The sequence below is a fragment of the Zingiber officinale genome, chromosome 9A, assembly GCF_018446385.1.
Source record: "Zingiber officinale cultivar Zhangliang chromosome 9A, Zo_v1.1, whole genome shotgun sequence".
Taxonomy (NCBI): Eukaryota; Viridiplantae; Streptophyta; class Magnoliopsida; order Zingiberales; family Zingiberaceae; genus Zingiber; species Zingiber officinale.
Window position 1 is genome coordinate 67,896,880 of NC_056002.1, and position 13,433 is coordinate 67,910,312.

The 13,433-nt window shown below is 41.4% G+C and overlaps 1 protein-coding gene across 2 annotated transcripts in view; it reads right to left on the reverse strand.

Moving 5' to 3' along the window:
• Positions 1-540: 540 nt before the first annotated feature.
• The window catches only part of LOC122018760 (bifunctional levopimaradiene synthase, chloroplastic-like), a 29,183-nt gene continuing 16,290 nt past the window's right edge, over positions 541-13,433 (reverse strand). Inside the window, exons 4-9 of one of the 2 annotated variants that reach the window (XM_042576174.1) lie at positions 2,137-2,363; positions 1,877-2,052; positions 1,753-1,775; positions 1,557-1,659; positions 1,313-1,448; positions 541-1,225 (exon numbers count right to left, since the gene is read on the reverse strand). In XM_042576174.1, coding sequence (XP_042432108.1) covers positions 680-1,225; positions 1,313-1,448; positions 1,557-1,659; positions 1,753-1,775; positions 1,877-2,052; positions 2,137-2,363 — 1,211 coding nt within the window. In that variant the 3' untranslated portion in view covers positions 541-679. Of the gene's footprint in view, positions 1,226-1,312; positions 1,449-1,556; positions 1,776-1,876; positions 2,053-2,136; positions 2,364-13,433 lie in introns of both variants that reach the window. The other variant, XM_042576173.1, reaches the window with a different exon arrangement.

Here is a 13,433-nt window from a genome sequence, read left to right on the forward strand (position 1 = left end):
TTATTATATTATTTGATAAAAAATATATATAAATTTATAAAATTATTTGTCGGACTAGTTCAACTTATTAAGAATAATTATATAATAAAAAATATTAATTAGTTATTAAATAATTATGATTATAAATTAATTAATTAATAAATAAATAAGTGTCTCTTATTTTTTAAAATTATTAAGAATAATAAAATAAGAAAAGAAATTAGTTATTAAACAATTAATTAACTAATATATGAAAAAATTCATAGCTGGAGTGTGGTTGGTTAGGATGGTTACTTCTAAGATCCCACTTTGATACCAACAAATTAATTTTTCTTTAAAAAAAAAAAATATATAGATATATATATATAGAAATTAAAAAATAAAAAATAAAAAATAAAAGCACGTTGGACAGCTGGTTTGACAATTAATTTAATCGGGTACAGGCCTATTTAATTCGATTATGGGCCAGGGCGGGGTACGGTCCATACGCGGCCCGGGTCAGATCTACTTGGAGGCTTCTAATATTCATCTACAACAAAATGTGTGTACATATTGATAATCTACCCAAGATTAAATGATTAATTAGTGATTTTCCGTATCATCTACAACAAAATGTGTGTACATTTTGATAGTCTACACAAGATTAAACGATTAATTAGTGATTCTTCACGAATACGTCTACTTTTTCTCAATCGGCCACTCAATGAATAGGCTTAAAGAAATAATCCCTGAGGAGCATCGCGTACTCCTTATCATCCGCCAGGGAGTAGGAGTCCCCTCTCTTGTACACGAACGCAGAGTTCCTGGTGATGCTTATCATCCCGCGCCTGTAGCACTCCGGCAGCACCCGAATTGACCTGAACAACTCCCACTCCAGCTCACACCAGCAGGACCGAATGATGCCCTCTAACGCATCCATGGCCTCCTCCTGCCTGCACCCATGCTCCTTCATGTAGCAGCTCACCGCCGAGGCAATCTCCCCATTTCTGGCCTCGAACTCAAAGGTGCCGAGGTCGTTCGTGAGGCGGCAGACGAGGTTGGTGAGATGCATGAAGCGTGAGCCCGGGCCGGTCAGTCGCAGTGCCTCGTCGGAGATGGGCTCCGGCAGCATCAGCAGAGAGCTCAGCGCGATGGCGGTGGAGCTGATGCTGGGCAACGATGCCTTTAGGTACTCCTCCATGCTAGGAATGCGGCTCTCCGATCGCCATTGGGCATTCTCTGTGTACCCCTCGATGAGTTCTTGCCACTATATAATTGATCGAGGGTTCCATTTATGTTATTATTGATTAATCAGTACGCATGCAAGTCTTGCAAAATCTTTACAAGCACTTACCGCCCTCTTATAATAGGGAAGGACGTCGCGGCCTTGAGTTCTGCTTGCTTCGGCGCCCATGTCTTCCACTGTGACTAGGAAACTCGAAAGTATTGCTTTAAACTTGGGTACGTCGTCACAGCCAGAAGGATCCCACCTATTTAATGTCAAACACAAATTGGGGAGATTGAATTCACACATCAACGATGCGAGATCTACGTTCATTAAGTTAACATAAAATATACAAGCTAAGGAATGTGAGTACCTTTGAACAGCTTCGTTAAACTTAAGTATGTCAAGATGATCCACGCCTGGAAGATCCATTAGGTCGTCGATTGTGACGATGAAGGCAGAGCACTTGGTAAATGCTGCACGATAGGCAGAATATTCTGGTTCATAAATGGAAGTGCTAGCTAAAAAATGGCTCTTCAGAATTCCTCCTCGAAAGGGAATTGTCTTACTGCATTCTTGCTCCTTCCACCATCTACGCACACCAAGTTAACGACAAAACAGAGCATGTTTGCATTGTTTTTCAAGTCTCGCGATGCAGCTAAGTGTGAGAAATTTCGGAACTCCAGTACTCACTGCTCGAGCGACGCGATCTCCTGTTGATGTAGCTTTTGGAGCATCCCTAAGTCGATCTTAGCAAGTTGTAAGCACTTATTTAGACATCCAGAGCCAGGCCATAGCTGGTTAATAACGATTCTCGACTCCAGTCTCGGAAGCAAATATCTCCTCGGGTATTCCAAAGCAAATTTTATCTTCAACATTTCCGAATTGCACATTTTAAACAAAACGAAACAAGAAAGTAAACAGAAATAAGTGGAAGAAGATGGTATATGTACCTCCATGTCCAGATTGTTGGCTTTAAGGAGCGACTGGTCTCCTTCTAGAAAGACTTGACGAAGTTGAAAACTGGCGAACTCCTTCACTTGTGCCATGATGGTCGATTCACTAGGGAATCCCACCTGAGAGCATTTGAACAAATGGATCATGCTTGAAACTTTAGCAAGGGTGTCGACCTTGAATGTGGAGGGATCTCCAAATTGACCTTTCAACGTGTCAAGGATCCCTGTGGAACGTAAGCCATGAGTTTGGAAGAAATTAAATTACTGAATTAAACAAATGAGTCACACTTCCTATTTTGTGGTTCAATAAAGCCAAATAATTGAGTTATCGTGACCAACAACTGTACCTATTATCTTGAAGTATATCTTGGCCTCATTTTTTATTTTCAAAGAGAATTAGTACTATATCTCTAATTGACATTCTGATTTTGGATTGGATCTGACTTCTTTGATATGTAGCATGTAGAACATCTTTTAGTCACCCCATCCATTACTTGTCTACTCGACTGTCGTGATTAATTTCCCTCATGATGACTTAAGGTCGGGTGCGACGGAGACACTGAGGGCGAGCGATTTCATCTTTTACCCCATATAGAACATCTTTTAGGTGTTCTTAATTACTTTGCCCTTTCAAGTAATCAATTGAGGACAATGATAAAGAGGAGCAAGAGAAGAATAAGGGATTAAGTTCAAAGAACACATTTTCAATACATTCTTTCCACTGATCCATCTATTTGCGTATCCTCAAGGTCATCTATTGATACGAGATGTAACAAGCAGACCAGGATATGACGTGGCAAATAAAGTTAAGGGGGTGTGGTGGTTAAAATTAAGGTGATTTAACGTTCAAAGTCAAGAGAAGAGAACATTTCCCAATCGACTTCATTATTCGTCCAGTGCTAAGGCTCGCAATGCCAACCTGACCGAATTACGAGTCGTTTGGAATAGGGGCGACTGGCCCTTAAGCCGGTAGGGCATAGGGGTTTAATGCTTTACTCTTGAATTGGGAAGCTGGCATATTCGATCATTCAATAGCCGACCGAGTTTTTGGGGTGTTCCAACCCACCTCGTAATTGTTCTACCATAGGTCCGGTCAAGAGAAAGGTCAAACTCTTTACTTTGTACGAGCCTCTCTACACACGACCGATCAACCCTATCACCGGTTATCCCTATGGATTTCCACACGACGATATGCACTATATATCCATTCGACAATAGAACTGAACGAGTTTATATGGCTTCATACTCATCCCTTATATGCATAAGTGTAAGATGGCTTTCTCTATAGAGCCAGTCAGAATCCCAGATTCACTTTACTTACAAATCATTGTACGAACGGTAGGCTTAAAGTACCAATTGAACCTTTCATAACACGACTTCATTTCTCTAGATGACCTATTACACGACCGGACGGACAAAAGGCCGATCGAGCCTAAGGCACTTAACTTCATATTGTTGCTTGGATGGATTTCTAGCACGCACAGGTTATTAGATGGATTTCCAGAATGCATAGGATATCATATTGTTTCTCAAAGAAACTTCCAACATGCCTAGGATATTATATTGTTCTCCAAACGGATGGCTAACACCATGCAGCACATGACCAAGCAGCTTAATGTGGGGATAGGCATATAGATGGTCGACCTTATAGGTCGGCCGAGATATACTCAATAGACAACATGAGCAGATAATCCTAATAACCTATCAGAATAATAACTATATGTTAGAGAATATTCTTCTGTAACCTTTTTCAGGCATTATTATATTTCTTATCAGTCGACCACATATGACAGCATATTCTTGTAAATGATAAGGGATGTACAAATGTGGATAAGGAAAGATTCCTAGGACATAATTGTCCAGGTTGTACGCTTTTCGTTACCTGACAACTTTTGACATTCTTCGCCACATCATGATTATGGAGATTATGAGAGTTGGTATATAAAGGAGGGATGCTCTCCGTTGGCAATGTATGTTTTCTGAACATCTGAAGCTTACTATCACACGCACGTTCTGTCTAGAATTGTATAAACTTGAGCGTCGGAGGGCCTTTGCAAGGGACTCCCCCTAATTTCTAGGCACTAACATTTTTTTTTCTCGTCTCATTATACGCAGGATCGAAAGGAAGCCTCTCTACGGAGTAAAAAGTTATCTCTCAGTCAATAACCAATCCATCGTTACTAGTGCGTCATCTATTCAATTTTCAGACAGAATCATATTTGATGTTGTCTGTGGGAATTTCTTCGTATGAATTTAAAACTTAGAGATGAATGAAGCTAGAAGTCTCGCCATCGTCACATTAACTCAAGAGGAGTTGGAAATATTGATTAATGCTCGAGCCCAAAAACTATTGCAGCAATAATAACAAGCAACCAGTGGTGGTAATCTTCTAGCTAATCCCATCACGTTGACAACAACACATCAAAGGGAAAGAGGAGCACGGGAGGAAGGCCCTGTCCATCTACCTCCCGCGCCTCACTCACCAATCTCACGCCATCGAGTGCTCTTCTATACACCACCCGAGTATATGGGCCAAGAAGAACTACACCAATAATCTTTCGGAGAATCACCTATCGGAGAGGGGCGCAAGGGAAAAGCCCCAATAACTTGTAGCTCTCTCAAATAGATTAGCATCATGTTCTATCAGTGGTGCTAGAAGACGAGTTGCCAAAACATTTTCAACCCTTGACAATAGGTGAATACTCAAAGTCAACTGACCCTGAGAATCACCTTCTCAAATTTGAGAATGTCGCTCTCTTATATCAATATATGGACAATATAAAGTGTCGAATATTCCTTACCACAGTTGCCAGCTTGGCACAAAGATGGTTCAAGCAATTGTTGACGGACTCCATTCACTGTTTCAAGGATTTCCGCAAGGTTTTCCTTTATTATTTTGCCAGCAATCGTCATTACCAGAAGACCCCCTAAGTCTTTTTTCACTCAAATATGGGTCCAAGGAGACACTTAGAGCCTACATTAAAAAATTTAATCAACTAGCCATGGAGCTACCACTGAAATTCTAGTGAGTGTCTTTTCCCAAGGTCTATAATGGCTTCTTTCACTCCTTTTAATCAGAAGACTTTCAAGGAACTTTGACCATCTACTTGAACGAGCCATCGAGTTTATTAATGTCGAGGAGGCACAATCCGTCCGAAGGAAGGAGGTCACCGCACCGGCTCTAGGTCTAGTACCCGAGCAACGAGCATTATCCACTCCTCCACATAAAAGACCCCGAACAAGTCCTCAACTTCATCATCAATGGGCCCTAGGCCGTGCAGCGTATGGAGGCCGAGCAAGAAAGATATCTCGAGAATTTCATATGACATCCCTTATAAGTCAGTTTTGGAGCCTTTTTTAGCAAAGCTGTCGAATCATAACAATAAAAAGGCGAGCTAAATTTCAAACGTTAGGATGGCAAGATGAAATAATGGGGTATGTGGAAAAGTGTACACTGATTATAATATGAATACGCACGTGTTACCAATAGGAAGCATGCGTTTGTAACTGATGTGACAGGTACTTAGCTCAAAACATCGAAGGATTTATGGAGGCAAACTTTGATTTTTGTGCAAGGCCTTAGGGAAGCCCGGTCAGTCCTAAGCTCGATTAAGTTTTTTAAGAGTTGTCTAAAAGGAAAATAATCGAAATGTCGGCCGGAGTCATTCTGGACTAGTCTTAACTCTGAGCGAAGATAATCTCGAACTGATTTAAGCCCAAATAGTTTCTAATATTACCACATTAAATTAAATAAACATCATTTGTTATAGTCATCCAGCCTTAATGTTCAAATGAATTTGATGTAGAACAGTTTCTTAAAACTATTGCATTTCTATGAGTAATCCTCACCTCACTATAACCCATCCGAACTTTGGCCCGGATGGATTTATGTTATCCTTAGTTTGTCACACACATTAGGGAAAAACAAAAGCTATTAGAGAACCAAACATTAGAGTAAAGATAGATGACAAATTCAATAGAAACTTAACTGTATATATGACGGATACAAACATCGAGTTCTAGTTCATTAACTAAAAGAAAAACATGAAAAAAGGGCAAATCAAAGCAAATTAGGAAATAAGCTGGGTTGACAATTTTGGACCAATTTCTTGCGATCAAGGAAGCGAGCGGGAGGTTCCGAGGCTAGATATTCTCCCTCCCTTAATTGCTCTACTGCACTGTCAGTTCCGAGAAGAAGGGCTTTATTGATAGAGCTGGTGATAGGTGCATTAAAATGGGGTGATTGAAGGAGAGCTTTCTATCTTGTTTCAAAATGATCATCTTCCCCCGCTTGGTAGGCAGCCTACTCTGCCTGGATAGCTGTTAATGCAACTGAGAGACCTACCAATTCGGACTCTTTATCAGATAAGGTAGTATGGGCGATTTTTAAGTCCAAGCTCAGAGAATCCCACTCATTATTTTGAGCCGCCAACTCAGACTCTTTAGTGGCTAGCTCAATCTTATATGTAGTTTTCAGTTCCTTCAGTTAAACGGAAAGATGCTCGACCTCTGCAGTTTTTCGTCTAGCTCCACTCTCATTTTCACTCGGCGAGTTGTTTCTGATCGGAGTTTAGCTTCAAAAGTCTCCAAGGCAGTTTTAATTTGATCAATTTCTCGAGCTCAGTTTTTGCCAACCCTTGATCTTCTTGAAGCCGAGTCTCTAGCTTGCTCAGTCGATCGAGGGCATGTACAGAAGCATTCCTAGAAACTTGCTACTTCTAAAGATGTATTTTCCTGGGCAGAGATGATAATTTTTATGCTAGACCCATCTCTGTCGCCTATCACTAGAGAACAAACAGTGTTAGAAATATCCAAAAGGAGACACAATAAATAAAATTATATTACCTTGGTCACTTTGTATAAATACTCAACGCTAAGCTTTAGTGAGAGTAAGTTGCGTTACCTCAATTCCCCTCTTAGAAATATTTCTATTAATATTGAGTGGTTAATGTTAGGACCAAAAGTAGCTAGAGGGGGGGTGAATAGCTCGTCGCGTTCGCTCGGTGCTCGGCGTTGCTTGTTCCTTCAAAGATGTGCAGCAGAAATACAAAGAAACAAATCACACAACGCTAACAAGGTTGGTTTACTTGGTATCCACCTCACAAGAGGTGACTAGTCCAAGGATCCACACCTACGCACGCACCCTCCACTAATAAAACTCTCCTTTATGGTAACTACCAAGGGCGGAGAAGCCCTACAAGACTCAGTACAAGAAGAGAGGGAAAGGATACAAGAAATACAAGCTTACAAGCTTACAATGAGTACAAACCCTAACCCTAGCTTCTCTTCTTGACTTTGATCCGCCTCTTGACTTGGAAACCTTCCAAGATCCTTCAAGAACTGGCGATCTGAGCTTTGCAAGTGCTGTGGAGAAGCTGGCGAGAGATCTGGAGTGAATCGGTGAAGAGTTGCTGCAGCCAACGCACGCCTGCAGCTCAAATACGACGCAACGGTCGGATCCCGATCGATTCGAATATTCCCAATCGATCGGGGAGGCTTTGGATCGATCCACGGATCGATCCAGAGCGCCTCTGTGCTCTGGAAAAGCGCCTGGATCGATCCACGGATCGATCCAGCGCTTATCGCGCAAAGCAGCCGCGTCCCAATCGATCCACTGATCGATTTGGACATCTGGATCGATCCACGAATCGATCCAGAGGCTCTCTGTTCGCTAGGAAAGGCCTGGATCGATCCACTGATCGATCCAGCACTTGGTTTTTGCCCAAAACCAAGTCCCAAGCCTCTCAAACCAACATCCGGTCAACCTTGACTTGTTGATACATCATGCCTAGCATCTGGTCACTCCTTTGACCTGCTAGGACTTCCCACCAAGTGTCTGGTCATCCTTGATCCAGATATCTGGATTTTCCCTTGCCTGGCTTCACTCACCAGGACTTTCACCTGGCTTCACTCACCAGGATTTCCTTCTGCCTAGCTTCACTCACTAGGACTTTCACCTAGCTTCACTCACCAGGATTTCCAATCTGCCTAGCTTCACTCACTAGGACTTTCACCTGGCTTCACTCACCAGGACTTTCACCTGCCTAGCTTCACTCACTAGGGCTTTCCAATCTGCCTAGCTTCACTCACTAGGACTTTCACCTGGCTTCACTCACTAGGACTTTCACCTGCCTAGCTTCACTCACTAGGGCTTTCCAATCTTCCTAGCTTCACTCACTAGGACTTTCACCTGGCTTCACTCACCAGGACTTTCACCTGCCTAGCTTCACTCACTAGGGCTTTCCTTCTGCCTGGCTTCACTCACCAGGACTTTCACTTCTGCTGCCTAACATACCAGTTAGGACTTCCTAGTCAGGTATCCGGTCACTCTTGACCTACTTGACTCTCCTTCAATCACACTGATCAATCCCTGATCAGAATCTCCCCACATGAACAACTGCACCTGCATTGTCCATGTGTCTACATGTATTGTCAAACATCGAAACTATGACCAAGACCCAAGCTTGGTCAACTCAGTCAACCTTGACCTAAAGGATATTGCACCAACAATCTCTCCCTTTTTGATGTTTGACAATACCTTTAAGTTAGGACCATTCTGAGTTAAGCTAGTCCCATAGCCTTAACTCCATTCATGCCAAAAGTATGAATGTTGGTTCCCTTCATTCTCCCCCTATGAGCTCCCCCATAGGTAATGAAATCCTAGCTTAAACCACACATTCTCCCCCTATTGGCACACATCAACCCATCTTTGAGCACACATCAACCCATGCCTCAATTTTAGGCACACTTCAACAAATGCCCCATTGTTGAAAACTCTCCCCCTGAAGAGTTGCTCATCGTTGTTCACAACTTCACTCGTTGTGGTCAACACGATAATGAAGGTCCCATACCCTTCATTAACCTTAACCCTACATTCTCCCCCAATGTAGGCAAATGCCCATTCTTGAGCATTATCCACTTGAAGCCACTTGAACAATGAGGATATCCACTCCCCATTAAAGTTCAAACGCTCAACCTTGAGCATGTTCTTAACGGAAGGTTGACCACCCTTCAAGGTTCATGAAAAATAATTTTCATGTCTTTAAAGAGTCCCTCCCCCTAAAGACATGGTGGTAACTTCTGTCATTGCACCAACAATGACTTGGAATTCCTAAACCTTTAGGAAACCCAAATTTAGAAGTTTTGAGGTTCAAATATTCAAAATTTGAAACAAACCTCAACCTAAACTTCAACGAAGTCTTCCTTAACCATTCCATTCTTGTTTTCAACACGAAAACACCCTTGTATTGTATACAAATGTATTTTAGGGGTTTGGAATGGTTGCATAGACTAACCATGGTTCAAAGATGCTGAAATCAGGCCTTCCCAGCCAAAATCAGCAACTTGGATCGATTGGAGTTGGGATCCAATCGATTGAACCTTTCTGAATCGATCCACTGATCGATTCAGACTACCTGGATCGATCGGCTGATCGATCCAGCGAGCTTCTGCTCACGGGAGACTTGCCTTCTGAATCGATCCACGGATCGATTCAGGCACTCCAATCGATCCATGGATCGATCGGAGCTCTGATAGTTGCTGAAATTCCATTTCAGTCAACTTCAGAAACCCCTAGAAAATTCTACAAAAATCCAAAAATCATGAGATTTCGTGTAGACATTATTTAGGGCATATACTATCAAAGAAAAATAGTTTTCTATGAAAATACTTCATATTTTCAAAGATTGACACAAACTTGAAAACTTGCAAAAACTTTAGAGTTTTCTTCAAGTTTGTGTCTAACTATTCAATGGTGATTACTATCAAAAGATAGCCTTCACCAAGGTTTTTCAAAAACATTTTAAAAACCTTTTAAAAACCAATATCCCATCATGTTCCTTGGGCTTAATGAACATGACTTGTACATTAGCTTTCCCAATGATGGGAAAACACATAACTATGTGTTTTGATGAACCTAAAAACTCAAAAGAATGCACTAAATCAACATGTTGAGTTTTTTTCATCATCCTAACATCTCACTTGTATCTATTGTGGACAAAACACATACAAGTCATCTTATAGGTCTTTGTGAGATGTAAAATTTGGTTTTTGCCCTAATCTATGGATCATGCATATCTATCTAGGCATTTTAGAAATATTAGACATCCACCTAGCATGTCACTTGTCAATAAGTGTTGTTAAATGTCATTTGTCCTTAATTACAAGGAATTAAATTTAATGCATGATTATGCTATGGCATACATCAAAATAAAATAATTTTCAAAAGAAAAATATTCTATAACTACATGATGTATAAATGTCATGACATGGTATTTTTGGATTTTTCATAATAAAACATGAATGCAAACTAGACATGATGTCATGGCATATGATGGGCAAACAATCATGGCAAGATTTAACATAAATAAAATATACCTAGATTAACTATCTAAGTATCCTTAAAGTCTTAGCTAAACTTACAACTTAAACCTAGATTGCCCTAAAGTGCTTCAAGAGAATGCCAAAGCCTAAATTGGCATTTCTAATTTCCTTGATTTAATGTATGCCAATTGAAAATAAACATGTCCTCAAATGTTGGCATATTTCTTTTTTTTTTTTTCAAGGGTAACCACATAAATCAAGGCCCGGATTGCCTTAAATTTCCAAGAGAATACCAAACTCCCAACTTGGTATTTCTCAAGGTTTTCCCAATTTGTGCCATTTTAAGATAAAATCAATTTTTCACCATTAGACACATTTTACTCTTTCAAGGAGTAATCAATAGGTCCATTTCATTTTCAAAGGTTAACTAAAACCTTGAAAATGCTCCTTGAGTGTCAATTTCCTCAAAGTTGGGTTAACTACCCTTCTAATCGGAGTTGACACTCTCTAACCCATCTATGGGGTAGAGAAGATGCTCATAGGAACCCAACACCTATTGGTGCTCCTTGGATGCTCTAGGTACTCACTAGGGATAACTTCCCTAGATACCTTCCTAGTGACCTTGTTGGGCTTCTTAGAAGCCTTGGTCACATTTTCTAGGTCAACTCTAGGGATAGCCTCCCTTGTGACCTTGTTAGTGACTTTCTTAGACTTCTTAGAAGTCTTAGTCACTTTGGTTGCAAAGATACTTCTAGGGATATCTTCCCTTGTATCTTTGACTTGACCTCTAGACTTAGGGTTTGTTCCATAGCTATATGGAACCCTATGATAACTAGGCACATCCTTTTTAGCTTTGGGTTTGTATCCCAAACCTCTATAGTCATTGGATGACCTTTGTGCTCCTAGCCCTAGGTATTGCTCATTTTGCCCTTTAAGGATATTCTCCATCCTTTTTAGGGTCTTTTCTAGTTTGTCAAGTCTTGACCTCAAGACTTGATTTTCTATCATTAAATCCTTAGGTTTTGGTCCATGAGCATTTTTGATCTTGGGCATGTGTCTATTTTCCTTAGTGTTCCCGCCCAAGTGTCTATCTACCTTCCTAACCTTAGGTTGGGTAGTTTTGGCATGTAGGGCCACATGTTTTTCCTTAAAGCCCTCATGCTTTCTATTCTTATGATAAATTGCATTAAAATGATAAAAGTTAGAACTATCATGCTTTTCACCATAATGTAAGGGGGTAGGCTCAATAAAAGATACCTTCTTCTTTACCTTGGAGGCTCCCCCTTGACGAATGCCTCCTTGAGCCTTGACCATCTTCTTCCCCTTGGGGCATTGACTTCGGTAATGCCCCTTTTGATTGCAAGAGAAGCATATAATATGCTCCTTGCTCTTCTTTGTGTTGGGGATGATCTCCTTGGGCTTCGCCTTGCCCTTTTGTGCCACTTGGCCCTTCTTCTTGGCCAATTTAGGGCACTTGCTCTTGTAGTGCCCATGTTCCCTACACTCAAAGCATATAATATGATTTTTATTATTAATTGAAATATTTATACCTTTGCTTGTAGGGGTGGCATCTTTTCCTTTGGATCCGGAGGTAGAAGCTTCCTCTTGATCCGATCTTGATTCTCCTCCATTTGATTTTTCTTGACTCGTGGAGGTAGAAGCTTCTTCAATCTCTTCATCTCTTGACCCGGATGTAGAAGCTTCTCCTTCTTCTTGATCCGGCGTCACCAAGGATTGCTCCCCCTCAATCCTAGAGGTGGAGGCTTCATCATCTTGAATATGAAACAAGGAGTATGCTCCCTCCTTGTTCCCTTCGTTGCATTCCCTTGAGGATGAAGCTTCTTGGATTTCCTCTTCTTCGGAGGTTGAGCATCTCTCAACCTCGGAGCCCTCCTCTTGGTCTTGCTCCAAAGAGTCACCCTCTCTGGATACTTCTTGCTCTTGTACAGTGGAGGGGATCTCTTCATGAAGCTTGGCCAATTTGCTCCATAATTCCTTTGCATCTTCAAATTCTCCAATTTTGCAAAGGATGGTGCTTGGCAATAAATTTACCAAGAGCTTGGTCACTTTATCATTGGCCTCGCACCTTTGGACTTGCTCTTGGCTCCACTTGCTCCTCTTGAGAACTTTGCCCTTTGAATTTCTTGGAGCCTCGAAGCCTTCCATTAGAGCAAACCATTGCTCTATCTCCATCATAAGAAAATTTTCAATTCTTGATTTCCAAGAATCAAAACTCGTGGAAGTGTATGGTGGAGCCACCCTTGTGTCAAATCTAAGTCCATCTTGGAATTGTATCTTGAAGTTGAGCTTTTTGATATCTTTGACTTTGACAATTTTTGTTTCAACTTCTTCACCCTCTAGCTTTTCTTGTTATGCTTGACCCTTCCGGCGATGATTCCGGTGAAGAGCGGCCTCGCTCTGATACCACTTGTTAGGACCAAAAGTAGCTAGAGGGGGGGAGGGGTGAATAGCTCGTCGCGTTCGCTCGATGCTCGGCGTTGCTTGTTCCTTCAAAGATATGCAGCAGAAATACAAAGAAACAAATCATACAACGCTAACAAGGTTGGTTTACTTGGTATCCACCTCACAAGAGGTGACTAGTCCAAGGATCCACACCTACGCACGCACCCTCCACTAATAAAACTCTCCTTTATGGTAACTACTAAGGGCGGAGAAGCCCTACAAGACTCAGTACACGAAGAGAGGGAAAGGATACAAGAAATACAAGCTTACAAGCTTACAATGAGTACAAACCCTAACCCTAGCTTCTCTTCTTGACTTTGATCCGCCTCTTGACTTGGAAACCTTCCAAGATCCTTCAAGAACTGGCGATCTGAGCTTTGCAAGTGCTGTGGAGAAGCTGGCGAGAGATCTGGAGTGAATCGGTGAAGAGTTGCTGCAGCCAACGCACGCCTGCAGCTCAAATACGACACAACGGTCGGATCCCGATCGATTCGAATATTCCCAATCGA